Here is a 21,718-nt window from a genome sequence, read left to right as displayed (position 1 = left end):
GGACTCTGATTACACAGTAATCCGTACACTACCTGACTGGCATTGCACTCCCTTTCTGGCTCGATGGCTCGCCCACTTACAGCTGGCGATTGCCTTGCCGGGAACGGGCGCCCCCCCTCCGAGGTCAACACCGAGCTAATTTTCGTGTAAAGGCTGTTTTTCCAGAACTCAATGACCCGTGCAGCAAATCAACACCAGACCAGTTATACCGATATTTCCGGCCTCACTGCAGACCCTGCTATGATGGCTGCTCTACTGGGTATTTATTCGGGGGCTCCCGGGCTGCCCCAGCATTCGGCTTCACAGCGCCACTGATCACTCGGATGCGCTTGAGACTTGGGAACTCGGATCGACAAGACCAAAACAACGATGAAAGGCATCTTCACCCTCGGACTCAGCCTGCTCTCCGTGGCCCAGGCTCTGCCTTCAGCGAAGGCCTCCGCCCGAGCCGACGGGACGCTCTTCTCCATTGGCGGCAAGACGGGCTACGTCGCGGGCACCAATTCGTACTGGATCGGCTTCCTGACCAACAACAAGGATGTCGATACCGTCTTGGACCACATCCACACCTCTGGGCTCAAGATCTTGCGCGTCTGGGCCTTCAACGACGTGAACGCCAAACCCCCGTCCGACACCGTCTGGTTCCAGCTTCTCTCGTCGGCCGGCTCGCAGATTAACACCGGCGCCGACGGCTTGCAACGTCTCGACTACGTGGTGCAGTCCGCCGAAAAGCGCGGCGTCAAGCTGATTATCAACTTCGTCAACAACTGGAACGACTACGGCGGCATGAACGCCTACGTCAAGGCGTTCGGCGGCACCAAGGAGGGTTGGTACACCAACAGCCAGGCCCAGGAGCAGTACAAGAAGTACATCAAGGCCGTGATCAGCCGCTATGCCAATTCATCCGCCGTGTTTGCGTGGGAGCTCGCCAACGAGGCCCGCTGCCACGGATGTAGCACCGACGTTATCTACAAGTGGGCGACCGACATCTCAGCCTACATCCGTAGCCTGGATTCCACTCACATGATCACCCTCGGTGACGAGGGGTTCGGTCTGCCCGGCGACACCAGCTATCCTTATGGGTACAGCGAGGGTGTGGACTTTGTCAAGAACCTTGGCATTAAGGACCTGGACTTCGGGACGTTCCACATGTATCCCGACAGCTGTGCGATGCCCCTCTTCTTCTTTTGTTTGCTTTCACTAGGCATCCATGGCTGACCTGCTTCATAGGGGGCGTCCCATACAGTTTCAGCGACGGCTGGATTAAGAACCATGCCGAAGCCTGCAAGGCCGCCAACAAGCCTTGTCTTCTCGAGGAGTGTAAGCGCAACCCTACCGACCCACAACCATTACTGTGCAGTATGCCGGTCCGAACGAAGCGCTAACGAAACCGCGCAGATGGCGCCTACGCCCGGTGTGATATCCAGGCGCCGTGGCAGCAGTATTCCCTCTCGCTCGCCAACGATGGGATGGCGGCCGACATGTTCTGGCAGTGGGGCGACCAGCTGAGCTCAGGCCCGTCACCCAACGACGGGAACACCATCTACTACGGCTCCGCCAATGCTACGTGCTTGGTCACGGACCACGTGAAGGATATCGATGCTGCCTCCAAGTCGTAGGGACTGTAGTTGTCTCTTGGTATCAAGCGACGGGTCCCAAGTAGCAGGATTGTTAGGCGTGCTGTGGTGGTTACCGTGCTAGGTCCGCGGCCGGAAGTGGTGTGCCTCCTTGGCCTTTGATGGTGATGTTTGAATGCCGCTCAGGGGGAGCAGGGACCCAGGGTTAAACGTACGGGTACGTTGCCTAGGGAAATGGGGGTCACGGGGTCAAGTAAAATTACCTTTCACCCGCTTTCTGGATTATTTAGGTATCTTGGATAGCCCAGACAAACCTCGGCGGCGAAATTGCGCCGCATCTCCGACATCCCACTTGCGAGAACGAGTCCGAACTAACGGAGCACCTCCCCCACCTAGGCTTGGATGACCCCAATCACAATGGGCCACGGCTGCAGAAGATGGAATTAGCTGTCTCGCACCGGCCCTGTGCTCCTCCAAGCGGGCGCTCGCGACCCAGGGTTTTTCAGCAGCTTCCTCCGCCTTGGACATGGACGTGGACATTTTCCCTTTCCTCTTGTCTGTCCAGTCGAAAGTCGCACGCACGGTCAGCAAGCCCGGGCCGTCCTCGGTCTCCGTCGTGACCAAGAGCGCCGTGTAGTCCTCAGCGGACCGCTCGTCCAGCACGAGAAGAACCCGTTCCTCGGGGCGCCAAGCCGCTCCGTCCGCCACCTGGGCCGCGGACAGCCCGATAAAGGGCGAGGGCGGCAGCTCCGCGGCGTGGCCGGGCCTCGTCGCTGCTCCCGATGTGATCTCCCTGGCATCTTAGAGGATGAGAACACTGGGTGGCCGTATTCCTTGCACGAAATGGCCGTCCCTTTTTTGAAACCAAGCGTCTGTCATGGCCCATGACTGCTATTCTGAGTGATGGTATGAGCTCCGTCATGGGCTTCACCCATTGCGAATGGGCAAAGGCGGAGCTCGAGGTCCAAGCCGGTAATGGCGTGAATCACCTTCCCGTCTAATTCGTTTTCTCAGACGGCTGATACTAGCCTGGAGTAAATATTCTTTCCGCTGGTAACTCTCCATCGATGTCATCTTCTTTGAAGGCTCCGAGTGTTCCGAGACATTCAAGTCCATCCCCACATCTTCCCTCAGCTTGGATACATCCATTGCAAGGCAGCTTTATCGCGGCCCCCCATTCATCCTCAAAACAACACTATTAGCTCTGGAAGTCGCAACAATCTCCTCATCGGGCAAGAACCTCGGCAATCGCCGCAGATATTTGCGTATCCTTGCTTTGCCACAACAAGGCTATGTTGCTTCCCCGCATTCCTTCTCCGCACAAGACTAAGACGACTATGGATTACCTCCGCAAACCTGGCATGGCACGTATGGGGCATCACGTTGCTAGCTAGCATGTCTCGCCCCCAAAGAGTTGCTTTCCCCGGACATGAGAACCAATCGCTATGAGAGCCTGAAAGCCTAGAACATAACGGACGGTCAAACTACCAAGATTCGTTAGCCATTTGTCCGATGTAGACCCCGCCGGAAAACAATCCCCTTTACCCCTTAGCAATGACGATTGGCCAGCCGAGGCACATACCAAGCATGGTGTAGCATCCTTCTGCACCTACCTAAATCAGACTCTCAAAACAGGGATGCCAGTTGACATTGGATGTTAGCCACGCGTCTCGTATATATCATCGCGAACATTCCCGGTCCGAGGAGACTTGCTTCTCTAGGTGACACAGGTTACACCTGTCGAGTAACCTTACACTCAAGGACCACCACCTCTGAACCCTTGGACGCAAGCTACTTTTCTTTCGTTGATTTGCTGGCAACCTACTCGTAGGTCTTAACACTAACAAGGGGACTCCGTGGCTGGGTCGCAACAATGGCAGAACTGGGGCGTCTTCGCACGGCCGATCGTAGGTCCCAACCATCGTCGTTGCTTCGTCCCACTGACGCGTCCTCGGCTAACTCTTCGGCCCTTCCAAACAGTGGAAGTCGGTGTGACCGAGCCGTCCAAAGGCACTTCAGCCGCCACGTTGCCGTCCGCCGGCCCATCACCCAGCGCCGCTTAGACCTAGAGCACGCGCGGCCGCGCTGGCTGCGCGAATGCATGGCGGAGGCCACGGGGGTCTTCTTCTACGTCCTGCCTGGCATTGCGTCCGTGGCCAATTTCACGCTGTCGTCGGCCTCGCCCACGCTCGTGCCGCTCGGTGTCGCGACGTTTTCCTCGCTCTTCCAGATCGGCTGGGCCTTCGCGCTCGGCATCGCCTTCGCTATCATCACCTGCGCGCCCACGTCCGGAGGCCACTTCAACCCGGCCATAACCCTGTCCCTCGCGATCTGGCAGGGCTTCCCCTGGCGCAAGGTTCCCTACTACATCTTCAGCCAGATCTTCGGCGCCTTCGTGGCTGGGCTGGTGCTCATGGGCATGTACTGGACGCAGATCTCGGAGATGAAGGCAGCGTTCATCGAGGCCGGCAAGCCGCTCGTGGCGAACGGCGCGCCGGCCAGCATCCTGTGCTCGTTCCCGAACCCGGACCAGACCAACCTGGGCTACGTCTTCCTGATCGAGTTCTTCGTCGACGCGTTCCTGGCCGTCGTGATCTGGGCGTGCCTCGACCCGGCCAACCCGTTCGTCAGCCCCGCGGGCGCGCCCTTCGCCATCGGCCTCGCCTACGGCGTCATGGTCTGGGGCTTCGCCAACGTCACCATCAGCACGAACCTGGCGCGTGACCTGGGCACCCGCATCGTGGCCGCCATCTTCTTCGGCCGCGAGGCGTTCTCGTACATGACCTACTCGCCCATCAGCATCCTGGTCAACATCCCGGCGACGCTCTTCGCCACCGCGTACTACGAGATCGTGCTCAAGGACAGCTTCATGATCATCGCCAAGGGCCACGCGCAGCACCGCGACGGCGACACCGGGCTCGTGCGCCACCTGAGTAAGGTCGGGATGATCGAAAACGATGAGCCGGGGACGGATGGCGGCGCGGCGCAAACATCGGCGATGAGCTCGGATGGGGTGCCCGTGAAGCGGTAGGTCATGTGGGATATTGGTCTCTGGTGTCCGTGACGGGTGTTGGCTGCAGCAAACTTGTGATGCATACGAACGGGGCATTGTTGATGAAGGCTAGTTCTGTTAAACCTGCTATGACAGAGGGGGCATGGCACATGTAAAGAGTGTTGGATAACTGCTATTGTGGTGGTTGTGGGTTGGCTCTCCCAAGCGGCCTACCCTGCGCCTCTCCTACCCTGCACCGCTCCCAACCAACCAACCTATGTGAATTCCTTCGAGCTAGCGCCTTACTGCGGCGAGGTTTAAAGTTAGCCCGTTTTGCAGAAAGTGTCGCCATTGGCTCTGGAAACAGAAGCGAATTCCGGGAGCCTGGCGAAGAGGGTCTCGAGTTGTGTCGACTTAGCCATGTCGCGGGTTAAGATTTCTCAGAGACAGTGAAGGGTCTGGACGAGGTTACCAAGAGCCATGAGCGAGTCCCCAGAACCAACCGAGCCAGCGACAAACGCGGAGAAGAGCTGACGCCGGTCGCGTCCGTGCGCGTCTCTGCCAAGCACTCAGCACGCTCTTCCTCGGGGGTGCCTTGGCGTTGTCGCTTCCGCTCTTACCTAAGCACCAAGTTTCAAAGTTAACCGGACGCAGGCTAACGCAACAGGCAAACGCCTGTATCATCCGAGATACATCCTCAACCATGTCCATCGACTCTGGAATTCCTGCCTCTACGTCACTCGCTTCTCCCTATTCAGCAATCCTGAGTCTCATCACGAGACCCCACGGGACCAACAGTTGACGGGTGCGCTGTACGCTTGTTTGGGAGGAGTCGAGAATTCTTTCCGCGTCTCGCAGGGCCTGCTCGTGTATTCAAGCTGCTGTCTCCATATTGATCGTGAATCGGACAGCTTTCCTCGTAGCTGCCAAGTTCTTCCCGGACTCTTGTGTACTGCCCCTACCTTTTATAGGCAAACCGATGACCGAGCGTGTCCCCAGATCTGCGCTGGAAACGGGAGTCCGTGGTCCCCGTCTTGGCGACCCACAGCACCCAGAACTGCAGCTACATCGCGGTAGACGTTAAAGAGGTCCCGCCAAGACTAATTTCGGCCAATTGTCGGCTATGTTTTTACAACGTTATTACATAGCCACCATCGCTAAGGCGTTTGCTCTATCGCCAAGGGTTAGTTCGCCGGGGGTACAGGGGTGGCGCTAGCCCTCCGCTAGTTAGGGTTTAGGTTAAGGTTAGGATGTGGGTTATAATTAGGGTATAGGTTATCCTCGTTTTCTTTTTTTTTCGATTTGGTTGAGTTTTCGTAAAGTTGTTGCGACGAGTCTTTACGATTGTTCGTTGTTGATGTTACTCGAAGTCGTCGCGGCCTACTGATTTGTAATTACTTGTACACGGCAGTCTCCGAAATTAGTCTTGGCAGGACCTCTTTAACGACGACCTACATCGCAGGGCTCTGCCACCGCCCAAAATGCCGTGTTCCCATGCCGATGAAGACTAACGATATGGCTAGAGGTTATAGAGGTCCCGCCAAGACTAATTTCGGCCAATTGTCGGCAATGTTTTTACAACGTCAGTACCCCGCCAAGACCGCCAAGGGGTTTGCACTATCGCCACGGGTTAGCCACGGGTTAGTTCGCCGGGGGTACGGGGGGCGGCGCTAGCCCCCCGCTAGTTAGGATTCAAGTTAAGGTTAGGGTGAAGGTCAAGGTTAGGGTATAGGTTAACTTCGTTTTCTTTTTTTTCGATTTGGTTGAGGTTTAGTGAAGTTGTTGCTACGAGTCTTCGCAATTGTGCATTGTCGATGTTGCTCTAAGTCGTCGAGGCCCTGCTCACCCCGTGGCGATTGTAAATACTTGTAAGCGGCAACCTCCGAAATTAGTCTTGGCGGGACCTCTATAACCACGACCACGATATGTACCTACCTTAGTTAAAAAGGAAAATAGTGTGAAGATGGTTGGCACCTCCACAGGAGATGTAACATCAATTGCACAGCCAGCTCCATAGATAGATACCTGTGGAACTAGTGTAGTGTATGCCAATGTCTGTTGCGACAAGCAAAGGAGGTCTCCATCTTTGATGAGCAGTGATGAGCTGGGGTGTGGCCTCATCATAAGCACGAATATTCCGTAATCCGTCGTGTACATCACGCTGCTTCTTCATCTCAAAATCCCTTGGAAGATGCAGGGTGGTCGCCCGGGGCTAAGCACGGAGATTGTTTGCGTTTGGTTGGCGGTCTTCGTGCGGCAAAGGCCGTCAAGCAAACGGCACAGCCCGACAAACTGGGGGTCATGCAGCATTGCGGACCCCACTGAGCCACCCGGCCCGTGTTTCAATGACGACTCAGCTCCCCTGGTTGCTGGGTTCAGGTTGCACATGAAGGCGGAAAACATCAGAAATCCCGTCGGCCGACACGCGACACTCACCAGCGTGCTGTCTGCTGTGGAGTGGGTTGACGAAGCTCAACCCGTCGTGCAGCAAGGGGCGCTTACTGGGTTACCTGCCCTCCAACCTGAGTGACCGTACCCAAGGGGGTAAGGGCCTCACCACAGGCGGCCGCGCAGATGCAACGAAATAAGCATGGACGCAAATGGAAAACTGGGCATTGCAGGACCTGATTGCGAGATAAAATCGTGTCCCTGTTCAGTCGAAGTACCTGCTAGTCTAAAAAAGTATGACTATTCCGCACCGACCTATCTTGACAGCCAGAGGTGTTTAACAGACGAGGAACCGGGACCAGTTTGAGGGAAGCACAACTTGACACGGCTCGGCGGCCCATCCCGGCCGCGCTCTGCACGCAAGTCTGTCGCAAGGGAGGTTGTTGTCGCATGGAGAGGCTTGGCCCAGTTCAGACTCACCAAGTTCCTCCGGCTCGCTGGGCGGGGCCCTGTAAGCACCTTACATACCGTGCAGTTACAGTGCAGCAGCGCCGCAACCACATGGACTTCGCTGTTATACCCAACTCGGTGTGGCCCCAGCCACTGCGCCTCTCCCGACTCTGGCTCCATGCATTCTTCCTCGCATCTTGCAGTCGGACTCCCGTCGTCTGATCTGATCAACGGAATGACCAGTATATGATTGCTGCAGTGGCCGCGTTCTCCTTTTCCCACCCCTCTTTTTTCGGTTGCGACTTCTGCCCTCGGATTGCGGCCCGCACAGTGAGTGCTCCCGGGCGCATGACTTAGCGGCCGGGCGACGGCGCTTGGCAGCGGAACGGCGACAATCGACAATGAAGCCCGACCTCTTCGACTGCCTCCCGCGGCCGACGGCGCTTCTCCTCCTGTGCAGCATCTTCGACCTAGCGCGCGCCCATGCATTACATAAACTGGCCCGGCAAACGCCGGCGCCGACCATCACGGTCCCGCATCACGCCCTGAAAGTCGTCTCATGGCCACTGCGACCTACGCCGCCGCCGGTCGATTTCCGCGCGCTTCGGCGCCGGCAGGAGAACACGGTGTGCGGCTACATCAGCGGGGATCCCGCTCTGCCGGCGACATGCGGCTCGGGGTCGCATTGCGTGCTTGACATGGAACACGGCGTCGTGGGCTGCTGCCCCAATGGCGCGCCGTCCTGCACCGCCGGTGTCTTCACCGGCTGCGTGGATGCGAACAGCGGGCCGCAGACCGAGGTGAACCCGTACGTCTTCAGCTGCACGGGTGCCGCCGTCTGCTACAAGAACGTCTTCGACGGCGGCTTCTCGCAGTTCGGCTGCGGGACGGCGAGCAACGAGGCAGCAACGGTGCTCAACAGCGCGAGCGGCCTCACCGCCTCCCTCACCCGTCCCACCGTAAGCCTCTCGCTCACGCAGAGCGTCCGCACCCTGAGCAAGCCAACAACGCTCGGCACTATCTCCAGCACATCCTCCTCCTCATCCGGGACACACCCCAGCTCTTCATCGCTCTCCGCATTGACGGCCGCGGCCACCTCGTCCTCGGGCGCCTCCGCCGCGACCAACAGCACATACCGCACAGGTGCCATCGTAGGCGGCACCATCGGCGGCCTGGCCGTGCTCATCGCGCTCGTCGCGCTGGCCTTCTTCTTCCTCCGGCGGCGCCACGCCAACGTGCGCCAGGGCCCCGGCCCAGGCGGCGTGCGCGGCAAGGTGATCAGCCCGCCCACGCCGCGCGGCGGCACCGGGTTCGCCGCCGTCGCCCAGGACCCGGACGCGTTCGAGACGGGGCCCGGCGGCAGCGTTTTCAACCCCCAGCCGCCGATGGCCGCCAACCCCACCACCGCCGCCGCCGCCGCCGCCACAGTGCGCACCACGCTCCCGCCCATCGCCACCGGCCCGCCCATGCCCTTCCAAAGCGACGTCTCCCCCCTCGCCGACGACCCGCTCGACCCGGACAACGACCGGTCCCCCTACGCCGGCGCCTCCGCCGCAGCCCCGTCCTCCGTCTCCTCCTCCTACCCGCCCTCCTCCAGCGGCGGCCTCAGCGACGCCGCGCCTTTCCCTCCCCTGGGCGGCGCGCAGTACCAGCAACAGCACCAGCACCAGCACCAGTTCCAGTTCCCCGCCGCGTCCTTCCCCGCCTCGTACGCAGCCGGCGGGGCGGGGCTGATGGGGATGGGCGGTGCCGGTGCCGGTGCCGGTGTTGGTGCCGGTGTTGGTGGGATGATGATGACGAACCCGCTGCTGCAGGTAAACCGCGGCAGCGAGCGGCAGGTGCAGCAGCTCGAGGCCGACCAGGTGCCGCTGACGCGGGGCATGGAGGACTACTCCATGACGGGGTTCCATGCCGCGCTGGGGCGGATCGGCGAGGAGGACGAGGAGGACGAGGACCTTGAGCCGTACCGTGATCATCATCAGCAGCAGCAGCAGCAGTATCAGTACCTGGGCGGTGGTCACGGTGGTGGTGCGCAAGCGGACACCGGGGTTGGGGGTGGTGGTGCTGCTGGGGATGGAGGTGGAGGTGGGGGTGGGGGGACGCATGATAGGACCGGGTCGGCGTCGAGCGATAGCAAACCGCTTTGGCAGCAGAATCGGGGGCAGAGTCGGAATCTGATGTGGATGTGAGGCATGCTGTTTAGGGTGTAGGGAGCCGGGGTCGGGCGGTGGGGCGTGTCATTTCACGGGCGTTCTTGTTTGTTTGCGTTCACGGGCTTCTGGGCTGCATACTGCCGAGTCTACGGGCGGCGTTTGGGGAGCGCTTTTTGGCTAGAGAAAGCATGGCTCTGGATTCTACGGTTGGTTGGCAGGAGTGCGGGGAGCGGTTGGATACTCATGCTTAAGGGGCCTGTACATGCATTTCGGTTCTCGTGGGATAGAAGGGAAAGCTTTGTATGTATGCGCTCTCATGTCAAAAACAAAACGTAAGGAATGAAGATGATGTTGGGAACAGCCCCGGTGAACGCTCGCTTGGCGGCTTCGGCTTTTTGGCGTGCTTGACTTCGTCGGATGAACTCACTCAGGGCTGAAGGCAACGTGGGAGACCTCGAGGTTGCAACATGCTCGCCTGCAGACCCCGCCATTGCTGCGGACAAGCTGAGGGAATGTGTGACTGTCCACGTTTCCGCCTGCCACGAATTCTGAGGAGCGCCGCGTGGAGGTCGATGAGATGAGAGCCTGCTGTGACCCAGGCAAAGGTCCTATGAAACGATGCCACCAGTAAGTGAGGCGACAATCTGATGATCTGGCACCCGGCTGACTCTTCGCCGAACAACACGCCGAGCTGAGGCCGTTGTGCGATCCTCGTGGCATCCTCGATATATTCCGTGGGACTCGAGTGCTTCACATCTCTGGCGCACAGGTCTTCCATCGCATTCCGTCCCGTTACACATTGGCCAGGAGAAGCTCGAAGACATCTCCCCGTCGTCAGCTCTGTCGGTGAGCGTGCCGAGGCTGTAACGGTACGACAAGTCCGTCACCGCCGGGCACGACAGCGAGCCAGCAGCCCCTTCATCTTACGCGTCCTCTTACAAACGGGCCTCGTGGGAGCACATTCATCAACGGAGACCGATCCGTGGCTCTATTTCGTTGGCCGGGGGATACGGGCGTAGTGGGGAAGAGCGGCTGGCAGCGTACGAGGGAGGCGTGGATGAAGACGGAGGACTGATTGCTTCCTTTCTGCGCAAGGGATTTGGTGTTTTGGCTACACGGCCAGCTGTCAGCTGAGTCGGGTCCTTCGCGGTGCAAGTCCTCAGAAAGGCCCCTTGCTGATGCGCCCTGTCCGCTGTCCCACCGGCCCGCTCCGGCCCTCCGGGTCTGCAGCCTAGGCTCGCGGTGTCTTCCGATCAGGCCAGAAATTGGGCGTACCTCCCTTACCCGGGTCGGCTCTCACACCGCGGTGTCCACACCGAACCAATCTCCCCTCGAGGTTCCCCACTCGCTACACATTCCCGTGCTGGTCGCCCGAGACCGTCCCGCACATGACGTCACGCAGACCAGGAGAGGGACTGGCGCACACGCAAACATGCCACAGCCCTCCAGAGGCAACCGCTGCGTTGTGATGTGGAGATTACGACGGCCGGCCCGTCCGGTTTCAGGATTTGGTGTTGGCGTGGTCGGGACACAGCCGTTGTGAGCGCTCGCTGACGAGTTCGACTCGATGTGGACCGAGGCTGGAGGCTGCAGGGGCCACGGACAACAAAAGTTCGGTTGATGTCCACTGGTGGGGTAGACCTTCTCTGCGGCCCAGGGGGTATAAAGACGGACACGAGGACCTTGCTTTGGCCCGCTGATGCGAAGACCTTCAACGACTCGGCTTCCAACGCAGTCTATCTCAAGCAGCCAACCACACAACACAAGCACAACCCCCTTTTGCGTCCAACTCTTCCAAGATCTTTCTCCCTCTCCCAAGATGGCCCACTCTCCCAAAATCCTCGTCGTCCTCACCTCCCACGACAAGCTCGGCGACACGGGCAAGCCGACCGGCTGGTACCTTGTAAGTCCGCTCTCTGCCAACTTCCCCCCCCCGCCCCCCCCCCGCCCTGCGGCGCCCTTTACCCACAACCTCACAACTAACCACCACTCCCAAATTACTCCGCCAACAGTCCGAGCTCGCCCACCCCTATCAAATCCTCACGGAGCACGGCTTCACGCTGACGCTGGCCTCGCCGGCGGGCGGCGCGGCGCCGCTGGACCCGGCCTCGGTCGACGCGGCCTCCTCGGACCCGGTGTCGACGGCGTTCCTGGCGCAGCACCGCGCGGCGCCGCCGTGGGAGCGCACGGCGCCGCTGGCGAGCTTCCTGGGCCGCGCCGACGACTTCGCCGCCCTCTTCTTCCCCGGCGGCCACGGCCCCATGTTCGACCTCGCCGCCGACCCGGCCTGCCAGGCCCTCGTCGCCGAGTTCGCCGCCAAGGACAAGGTCGTCGCCGCCGTGTGCCACGGCCCGGCCGCGCTGCTCGGCGTCAAGATTAGCAGCGGCGCCGCCGGCGGTGGTGCTGGCGAGGCGTACCTGCGCGGCAAGCGCGTGACGGGGTTCTCGAATGCTGAGGAGGAGGAGATCGGCCTGGGTGGCGTCGTGCCGTTCCTGTTGGAGGATCGGCTGACTGAGGTGGTCGGGAAGGGCGGCAAGTATGTGAAGGCGGCGGAGAAATGGGCGGAGAAGGTGGTGGTGGATGGGAAGTTGATTACGGGCCAGAACCCGGCGAGCGCCAAGGGCGTGGCCGAGGCGATTGTCGAGGCGGTTGCGGGGGCGTGAGCGATGGATTTGGCCGAGGGGCAAGTTGAGAGTTTGAGAGATGCGGGGGTTGTGTGATTCAGTTCTTGGAACCCAGTTGTGATGTTTCCGTTTTCTGTGTCGATGTGATAGGCGCCGAACTCCAGCTTGCGGGCATTGAGCTGTTATGAACGGCGGAGTGGTACCAGAACAACAACCACCCAGCGCTGGAACGCCGGGCATCGCTTTTCTAAGGGTGAGTTTGGTGCTCAGGGGCAGTGCGCTGTATTCCGGGGTAGAAACCAGAAGACAGAAAAATACAGAAAAGAAAAAAAAATGAGGAGCATTTCTTGAGGCTGGACTTCCAGTTAATACGCTCTTGGATTGTTACTTTTGCTTCGGCTTCTTCCTCCTCTCAAGGTAACAGTAATGGAGGGCAACGGTGGTGGCTGGACAAAGGTCTTGACAACATCGCAATCCAAACACCAAAAATACTTAGGTACGGAACATACGAATTCGCCAGGGACTATAGACGCTTTCGAGAGGGATGAGACTCAAGGAATGCCATCGCAGCATAATTGGATCTTGAAGAGGGAAGTGGACAATTACGCCCCCCTAATAAGCGCCCCGACGAACTTGCCATCTCGGGGCATCAACAACCTGAACCTTGTCTCTGCCGGTTATCACCGGGTTCGCAGCCTGGAGCGTAAAGCCCGGCACCCTCGCGCCACCGGATTCGAGCGCCCAGACCGCCAGACCAATCCAGTTGCTCCCCTTATAGTTCAAGATGCCCTCGGGAACCGGAAAGACAGTTTGCGGCCCGACGTTGCTCACATACCGCCCGAACTGGAACCCGTTGACGTACAGCCAGGCCCTGTACGCGCCGCCTGCCTTCGCCGTGTTGTTCTCAAACACAAACGAGAGCGGGATGTCCCACGTCTCCGAGGGCAGGGCGAGGTCCAGCTGCGCGGCGTAGAACGCCACGCCGGGCTTATCCAAGCCGGAAGTTGGTCCGCCAGACGGCGCGAAGTCCCGCAGCGGAGGGTCCGGCAGGTGGTACCCCTGCCTCTCGACGAACAGGCCGCCCTCGTTCAGCGGTCCGCGCGTCTTGTCCGCATAGTCCTCGCCGCCCAGGTTCCCCGTGATCTTCCAGGTTATCGCCGAGTCGGACGACCCGGTCAGCTCGTAGTCGAGGATGCCGCGCGGGTGCTTCATCTCGTCGGGGCCGACGACCCAGTTCTCGTCGAGGCCCATGTTGTCGATCAGCACGGTGAGGACGTAGGGCTTGCCGGCGGCCAGGTTGGGCAGCGTGTAGGTCGCGTTGTGGGCCGAGGAGGCGTCGGTGCCGGTCCAGCTGCCCAGGAAGGTGTCGTTCAGCCACACCGAGGAGCCAAATGCGCTGCCGCCTTGGGTGGAGATGTAGAGGGACTTCTCGCTGCCCGAGGCGGTGAAGTGGCCGCGGTAGAGGAGCGCGCCGGTGTGGAAACCGTAGTCACTAGCGAAGAGCGAGGTGGGCGTGCGGAGGGGCTGTACTGTGTTGTTGCTCGTCTTGTGGTCGGCTGTGACCCATCTGGAGTCGTCGTAGCCGGCTTTGATCTCGGGGAGGGAGTCGACGTACTTCCAATCGAGCTTCGCGAGCTCTGGGATGGGAAGGGCAGGCTTGGCGTATCGCACGGTGCTCTCCCAGTTGCCTTGGGCGTTCTTCACATGCGGCAAAACGGCGCCGTTGAGCGTGAGACTGGACACTCCCTTGGGAACACCAATGAGCTCGATTGTGGATGTGCCGTTGAAGTCGCCTCTCAGGCTGAGCGTAGCTTTGGAAACGGATGCGGACCTGATGAGGTAGCCTCCATTGACGATCACGGAGGACGACGCCGAGATGTCAGGCACCCAGTAGTTGTACGCAGAATTGCGGTCCACGATGTAGACTTGGAGATCGTCAACCTGGAAGATCCGTCTCTCCGTGGTCGTCTGCCAGTTCACAACGATACTACCATTCTTGGCGGCCACCGTCAGGCCGGAATCGGCCTTCCACCTCTTAGCTGACGATTTGACGGCGAGCTCATGCTGTTCGCTGGGACCACCGTAAACAATCAGCACCGTCCTGTCCTCGAACTTCTTCCAGGTGAAGATCTCGGCGGTGGAGTAGAGCAAAGAGTAGTCGCCAAGAGGGTAGTCCGTCACGTGTATCTTCGAGTCGCGTCTTCCGAGCGTCAAGGAGCCACGCAGCTGCGGGATCGCGATGTTGCCAGCAGATGTGGGGAGATTGAGCGTGTACGATGTTGACTCGGTAGACTGGTAGTCGGTGTGGCGGACGACGAAGAACGAGCCGTTGGTTCCAATGAGAGGCGTGATGCTCACGCTTGTGCTCGGGCTATAGACACCGGTCACGCTGCTGTTGCCGGGAGTCGCTGTGAGGTATCCGGGAGAGACCTTGAGGAACTGAGCTTCCAGCTTGAGCTCCGAGTACTTTTCCCGCGTCAAGGTACGGTCCTCTTTGATTGGCGCCGCGTAGTCGTACGACGTATACCCGCCTTTCCACTTTTAGTTGATTCCGCCAAAGACCATGTACAGTTAAGGATGAAACTCACCTGGGTGACCAAGGTTACCCCAGTTGGTCCCACCGAAGATCATGTAGAGACTGAGGATCGTAACTCCGGCGGCGTAGTTGTTCTTGTAGAAGACCCTCTCCTGTTCGTGGTTGATGAGTTCGTAGCACTGCGTCCTGTTAGTGACTCAACTCGAAAAGGGATTATGGCAAAGCGGAGGAGCAACTCACTTGGTCAAAACCCCAACCGCCCCAGGGATCGAAAGAACCGCCCTGGAACTCAGGAATGGTGTACGGCGTCGACGGGCTCTGACTCTCATGGGTGACGTGCCAGTTTGTCGGCAGCGCTCCAGCGGGCCAGGTATTGGGATTGGCACAGTCGAAGCCCAGCGGGTATCCATCATGCCCATCTTGCAAACATGTCAGCAAACAAACGATGTACTGACCAGACGCGAGCCTGTTCTTTGGGAGGAGAAACATACAGATGTCAACAGCGCCTTTGCCCGTCCCAGGAGCATTATGACCACCAGGACTTGCATCGTTGGAAACGAAAGGGACGACGATTCCGGCCTTGCGAGCCTGATCCTCGACGTATTGCATGTAATCGGCGTTCGGGAAGGTCACACCAACAGCACCACTGTACTCGTTCTCGGGCTGATACAGAATGACAGGGCCGCCATTGGTGATCTGATGCTTGGCGATGATTTTTCCGATATTTGAGGCATAGCTGATTAATGTTAGCGTAATACACGGCACACCGAGACTCGGCAGGGGTGTAATGAAGAACATACTTGTCGGTGGCAGCAAGATAGTCCGAGTCGCTGGTCCTCAGATGGCCCTTGACTCGCTGAAGCCAGCCTGGAAACCCGCCTCCTGAGGCCTCTGCGTTGATATATGGACCGGGGCGTGTGATGACATAGAGGCCGACCTGCTTCGCGGCGCTCAGGAAGGCATCGTAATCGAAGACACCCTCGGCTCTGAACTCGCCAGGCTTGCCCTCGAGCAGCGCCCAATCGATGTAGATGGAGACAGCGTTGAGGCCGAGGGCCTTGACTTTCTCGAGCACATCTGTCCAGAGCGAGGGAACAGGGAGCCGAAACGGGTGGAATTCTCCGCTGAAGATCATGAGTCTCTCCCCGTTGATGAAGAGTGAGTGCTCATCCCAGGTCACCACGTTCTGCAGCAATGACCTCGGTGTTGTGCCGGTGTTCAGGAGCGTGTTGGGGCGCCCCCTTAGGGCAATCGCGCTGCAGCCCCGGCTGGCTGACAGCAAGGCTACGGCGACGGCTGAGGGCCTCATCTTGAGAGACGACGGTGGTGCACCTAGTATTCCTACGGGACAATCATGAAGGCAATATATTACTTATATGCCTCATCATGAGCAGCCAGTATAAGACATCACCTCCTACCCCTCTTTAAGATCACAGCAGTAGCACGCATTACATTAAAGAGCTGAACGCCGGAAGCGCCGCGACCGTGACTGTCATTGGAGCGGCAGGAGCCGCGATGAGGAGACATCCTGGGGGGTCATGGGAATTCAGAGAACCACATGACGGTTGGGAACACGGCGTGACGTGTGGACGAAGCGGCATCACATGGTTCGTGGAAACATGTTTGCTCAACAGTGTACCAGACTTCGTCGTGCGGGGACAGATGTTGGTACAATGTCACGTTGGGCCTGTTGATCTGCAACATCGACGTCGCAGCGGGAGGCGCCATAGCCGAAGCGGTGCTCATGGCGGGGCTCTCGCTGCACGATAAATGGCCCTCGGCAATTTTGTGCGCAGATCGGCGGTTGATATTGCGATGACCGGCGTTGAATTCCCCGTGAATTGGAGTAGGGGAACTCCATGTCTCGGATCATCCCCGCAGCAATCCGAACATGCTCCGCGGCTTGACCGTATTTCTTAAGCCTTTCTCTCCATAGCTATCCCAAAGCTACTAACTCAGCCGAGAATGAAGGGGCAGAAGTTGATGACTTTCTGCGGGACTTACGTACCCTCGACTGGTTGGACATTGAAGGTTACCAGGTAGGTTCTCTTTTGCCTGAGCATACCAAGAGCTAGGAAGACAGAAGAGGAAAGACAAGATTCAGAGCTGTGGTCTGGATCGAGCTCCAACTCGAAGGGCAGGAGATCGAGCGTTCCGAGCAATCTAGGCTCGTGTTTGACCCGGGCGACACTGCCTGATCTCATACCACCACGCCACGAGGGAGAGTATATGCGTTGTGGTAGGTGCTTGATCCGGGCTGTCCGTCGCTCTTGACTTTCTCAACCCCTCAACCACAACAACTACGCGAACTTCAGCTCTTTCGGTGCTTGCACCACTAGCATCGTTTAGCCAAGACATCGACTAACTCTTCAGACTGTTTCTATCAAACAAGCCAGACCACAGGCCTCTGCGCCCCCATAGGCCCCCGGACTCCGATATGAGTTCCGATTCAGCCCCAATTCACCGCACCCCACGACGCATTCCTCCCCCGACACGGCGTGCATGGCACGGCATAGGCCTCCGCCACCGCGAGGAGAGGAGGAGCATGGTTGTCAATTACAGGTTTCCCAATTTTTTACGTTTTCGTGAAGGAGCCCCGTCACCGTGAGCAAGGGGGGGAAGAATATCCACAATCCAACAGGCGTGAAATTACTCTATCCAATTTTATACCCGTGAATATATAAAATGCACACTGCCACGTGGTTCACCCTCGTTCTAACCGTCCAAGTACTCTCATGCCGTCAGGTGGTGCTAGAAGCCCTGGATCACCCATCCACCGTTTCTGTCCGGTACTAGCCAGCCCCTTAGAAGTAGGTCTTCTGGGCGAGGCCAACGCGGGAGTTGCCCCAGTCGAAGATGACAAAGTAGCGCTCCAGGAAGTTGGAGCCCCAGGTGACGTCGGTGCTGGTGCCGATGGCGAGGTAGGTGACGCACCAGCCGTTCTCGTCCTTCCAGCGCAGGCCGGCGTCGGGGATGCCGACCTTGTTGCCGTCGGCGAGCGTGATGACGAAGTCCGGCAGCGTCTGGTTGCACGGGTACAGGAAGTTGTCGTAGGCGTCGCTCCACTTCGAGTTGGGCACCTGGCTCCAGTACAGGTTGGCCAGCTCGCGCGTGATGGTGCCGCCGCCCGAGCCGGTGTCGACCGTGACTTGGAACTTGCCGGGCCGGAAATTGGCGTCGTCGTAGCCCGCTTGGATGCCCTGCACCTCGATCGTCCACTCGCCGCCCGTCGTCGTCACCCCGCCGTACGCGATGTTGCCCGTGTACTTGGACGAGTCGATGTAGCCGAAGTCTAACTGGCCGGCCTGGTCGACGGGTGCCAATCGACGGTCCAGACAGGGGCTGGTTCAACAGGAGTTAACAAAGAGATTAGTCCTCAGCAGGGCACTAAGAGCAGGAAACGCGTCAAGACTAAGTCAAAACTCACAGTCAACGTATGGCATGATGGTCTGGAATACGACTGCAGCCGTGTAGGCTGGGTCGCCATGCCATTCTTGTCGAAGTTGAGGCCCAGATTACCGGACCGGATCCCGTTGGACGGCGAGGTGTTGTTGGTCTGCACCAGAATGGGCATGTTGGCGACGGCGATGGACCCGATAGTGAAGACGTCCGTGTACACGACGCCGTTGTCGCAGTAGCCGCTGACGAAGCACTCCGAGTACGTGTAGCCCGGCAGCAGCTGGGCCGTGCTGGACTTCGTAGGGTCGTACTTGGGGATGTTGCCCTGGTGCGACGGCGGCTCCAGCGTCGACTCGATCGTCAGGCTGGGCGCACCGCTGTCGGCGAGCAAGTAGAAGGGCTGTGGGGGGTGCCGATCACTGTGGAGGAAGTCAGCCTTCAATGTCCTTCGTTTCTCTCTGAGGGGACTCGGAGGACGTACACGCCTGGATGTACCAGCTTTTCGGCCGAGTTGTTAGCCAGCAGCATCACGGCCAAAAGGACCCGGAGTAGACATACTTGCTCCCCACGTCCACCGAGTTCCTGAGGCCGCGGGTCTCGGCGCCAGGCTTGGTCTCATTGACCTTGACCGCGGGCAGGCTGAAGCGGCCAGGCTTGCCGCCGACCACATGTGGCTTCGGGGCCGTGTTGGCGCTGGGCAGGGCATGGGCCGAGCTGGCAGCGAGGGCCAAGCCGGACAGGGTGGAGATGCGGACCATCGTGAGGGAGCTTTTCGGCGGGCTGCTGCAGATGGCGGCTATTGTGTGGTTTGTCTGCAACGCGTGCCGTCCTCCCTCCTGCTTCCCATTCTCGGTGGCCGTTCTCGCATCTTTATACACGTTCTAGATGGGACTGTTCTATGCTCTTGCGGTCGCCTGTGTACCCATCACTGGACGAGGGGGGCCGACTCCATCAAGGGGCGGGATCCATGCTTGGTTATTTCCCTTTTGGTGGCATCATTGGATGTTTCCTTCGCGCTTGGGGTCAGTTCCCTCCGGCAGGATTGGACTTCCCGTTTGCATAGCCTTCGCAAGGTCACCTCTGGTGATCTCCCCCGTGCTTTCGCCCCCAACGTCGCCCCACATTCGCTCATAACTGGCTAGCTGGAGTACATACACAGTAAGCGTTGACTAACGGCGGCAGCGGATGTTGCATTGCGATCTTGGACCTGAATATCGTTCATGAGCATGTCTTGGCCCTCTTGGGCGTTGGACAACAAAGCTGCTGTTCCGTCCGGTCTGGATGACGGCTTCTAATCCACCTCATGTATACCACAGTACCTAGTCTAGTGTAGAGAAACCAGGCAACGCCGTTCATTGGTAGGGCTGTATCCAGTCCTTGTATGCAGGTTCTCATGCAGGGGTTCTGCCAAACCCGGCACAGGCCGCGGCCCCGTGGGGGTTATCTGGCTACACCGCTACACACAGTTGGCTCAAGAGACGCTGCCGTTAACGGTCCACAGGACTCTCAGTCTCTCCTGCATCGGAGTTCCGCCCCAGGAAGGAAGAGGAATCCAATCCATACTAAGAAGGAATTAGTGCATCCCGCCAGCAAAGAAGCCAAGGTCATGCCACGCTGCTTTCTTTGGCTGTGACTCTAAGCTCAACGTTTAGGCAGCACACATATGGGAAATTACATCAAATTTGGGATTCAAAGCTTGGATCCTGCCAAAGCCGGCTGGACCCCAAGACGGCCCAGATGCTCGGTACACTGACTTGGAAGGTTGTGTAGTTAGGTACCCGGCCAGGGGTGCTCATCGCCCCCAGGACATTCCTGAGGGCCAAGTGGAAAGGTGTACACTATGTACGGATGCACAACACACTCGTGTAGTGCGAGACTGCACACCACTTTGCTCCAACTTTGTTCCATACTTAGCCAGCAAGTTACTCCTCCAGTAATTTCTATGGCAAGGTACTTTTCATAAACGATGAGCATCGCCATCTCCATCGAACCATGTCGAATCCAAGCCACCACACCGCAATCGATCCACCACAGTCGAGATTGAAAGAGGCCATTCAGGAGGCATGGGCGGCTATAGTTACAGTTGCTTGAGCCCAAAGTTGAGGCCTGCTTGGGGGCTACGTATGCCGGAGGGTCCGCCCCGGTCTCGGGAGGAGTTGTTCTCTCCGCCGACTTCACTCGTCCAATCTTCGCAGCATCTCACGTTATCCATCTGCAAAGTAATACGGATGTATATTTATGTCCGTACATCACAGGACACGGCGACCAATTTTGTTAGATACTTCTCTCGTTGCTCTCTTTGGACTTTTGCTCGGCTTTTGGCCAGCATTTGGTCAGCACGATGGAGCGCTGTCAGCGGCGTGCGGGAGTGCCTGCCTCTCTTGCTTCCTCACTCGCCACAAGTAGAACCACGTTCTGCACTGCATTGTCTCCAGGACTGTTGCCCAAATTGCCTGCCATAAGCGTGCAAGACTTGTGAATGATAGCCCTCGCTGGCACTCGTCTTCTACAGCTATCCGTCTCTTTACGCGGCGAGAGACGGAGGGGCGTCGGGTGGCCGCCAGCGGGCGGCACAGCGTAAGCAGAACCGACGCAAGGCTGACCACCGTTGCGGCGAGAAAAACGTGCTCACCTCACTTCAGAGAAAAGATCATGGGCACGGGAATCTGGCGAGAGCTGGGGATGATCAGCGTGATGAAGAAGGAGATGGAAGGATGAGAAAGACGCAGGAGGAGCTAAAGGAGTGGGAAGCCTAGTGAGGTGCATCCGCCGGTTTCTGGCCACTGTTCCCGCCGGTTTGGTGTTGTCTGGATTGTGGGTGCACTTTCGCCCCGGGCTGGTTAGCAAGACAGCTTGCTGCGTCCCGCTCTCAAGGTGTCTCGATAGCTGTCTGGCCACTTATCCGGGATAATGTTGTCTAGGTGCAGTTGTATCAGTTGTATGTACGTTAAACCAGATAGCTCAAAAGGTGACCGACCCAGCATCTAAGTCGAGCAACCTGCCTGGGAAGCAAGCAATGAGGGGGTTTGCGATCGTCGAGTTATGCAGTCCTCCTGCTGATCCGTCAGAAACACTCCATTGAAGGAAAGACTTGGTCCTAGTTTCTCTGGACACGTCTCTGATATGAAAAAGCATGCAGTGCAATGACCCTTGGTGACACAATAGCTTCAGCTGGGTTTTCAGCGCAAAGCTGTCTGCTCTTCATACTCATTTATGAACCGGCTGCCTCCTCACCACTTGCCCACACTGAGATTAGGGATCACTGTCCCTCATCGCAAGATTTCCTTTGGTTGTAGAGTCTCGTCACCCTGTATGGCGAGGACTACTTTGCTGAGGGGTTTAGAACAGTTAGTTACTGGGAGGACCAGTAGAACTTGGGAAGAATTTATCCGGAACAACAGAGATACCACCCATTGACCATGGTTACTATCGGGCCCTGTCGCATCAGTAGGTCTCTCCATCTGGGCAAACAATCCGGATAAAGTGTTCTGCCCCCATCGCAAGTTCTCATACAGCAGGATACACATAAGCTGCGTGCGGCAACTACCGAGATATAGAGAAGCGCTCATTGGATTTGGCCCGGCCTATATAAAGAATCT

The 21,718-nt window shown here is 58.4% G+C and overlaps 6 protein-coding genes across 6 annotated transcripts; 4 read left to right on the top strand and 2 right to left on the bottom strand.

The window, feature by feature from the left end:
• Window positions 1–92: 92 nt before the first annotated feature.
• On the top strand, window positions 93–1,920 carry THITE_2114474 (glycoside hydrolase family 5 protein). Its single transcript, XM_003652682.1, has 3 exons — window positions 93–1,165; window positions 1,231–1,320; window positions 1,399–1,920. Exons 1-3 carry the CDS (start codon window positions 370–372, stop codon window positions 1,617–1,619), a joined length of 1,107 nt encoding a protein of 368 aa, XP_003652730.1. The 5' UTR covers window positions 93–369; the 3' UTR covers window positions 1,620–1,920.
• A 1,609-nt stretch (window positions 1,921–3,529) lies between these two features.
• On the top strand, window positions 3,530–4,874 carry THITE_2114473 (uncharacterized protein). Its single transcript, XM_003652681.1, has one exon. It carries the CDS (start codon window positions 3,679–3,681, stop codon window positions 4,606–4,608), a length of 930 nt encoding a protein of 309 aa, XP_003652729.1. The 5' UTR covers window positions 3,530–3,678; the 3' UTR covers window positions 4,609–4,874.
• Window positions 4,875–7,808: 2,934 nt separating this feature from the next.
• On the top strand, window positions 7,809–9,596 carry THITE_2087866 (uncharacterized protein; the record flags this gene model as incomplete). The annotated part of the gene is made up of 1 exon (XM_003652680.1): window positions 7,809–9,596. One exon carries the CDS (start codon window positions 7,809–7,811, stop codon window positions 9,594–9,596), a length of 1,788 nt encoding a protein of 595 aa, XP_003652728.1.
• Window positions 9,597–11,036: 1,440 nt separating this feature from the next.
• Window positions 11,037–12,593, top strand: THITE_2114472 (uncharacterized protein). The gene is made up of 2 exons (XM_003652679.1): window positions 11,037–11,463; window positions 11,573–12,593. Exons 1-2 carry the CDS (start codon window positions 11,380–11,382, stop codon window positions 12,221–12,223), a joined length of 735 nt encoding a protein of 244 aa, XP_003652727.1. The 5' UTR covers window positions 11,037–11,379; the 3' UTR covers window positions 12,224–12,593.
• Window positions 12,594–12,796: 203 nt separating this feature from the next.
• On the bottom strand, window positions 12,797–16,029 carry THITE_2047729 (glycoside hydrolase family 35 protein; the record flags this gene model as incomplete). Its single annotated transcript, XM_003652678.1, has 5 exons — window positions 12,797–14,715; window positions 14,773–14,899; window positions 14,961–15,139; window positions 15,212–15,456; window positions 15,521–16,029. The coding sequence occupies 5 exons, from the start codon at window positions 16,027–16,029 to the stop codon at window positions 12,797–12,799; spliced, it is 2,979 nt and encodes a 992-aa protein (XP_003652726.1).
• A 1,495-nt stretch (window positions 16,030–17,524) lies between these two features.
• Window positions 17,525–18,877, bottom strand: THITE_152112 (uncharacterized protein; the record flags this gene model as incomplete). The annotated part of the gene is made up of 3 exons (XM_003652677.1): window positions 17,525–18,062; window positions 18,179–18,538; window positions 18,678–18,877. The coding sequence occupies 3 exons, from the start codon at window positions 18,875–18,877 to the stop codon at window positions 17,525–17,527; spliced, it is 1,098 nt and encodes a 365-aa protein (XP_003652725.1).
• Window positions 18,878–21,718: the final 2,841 nt, after the last annotated feature.

The sequence above is a fragment of the Thermothielavioides terrestris genome, chromosome 2 (assembly GCF_000226115.1).
Source record: "Thermothielavioides terrestris NRRL 8126 chromosome 2, complete sequence".
Lineage (NCBI taxonomy): Eukaryota > Fungi > Ascomycota > Sordariomycetes > Sordariales > Chaetomiaceae > Thermothielavioides > Thermothielavioides terrestris.
Note: the sequence above shows the minus strand (reverse complement) of the source record. Positions and strands in the feature narration are given on the sequence as shown.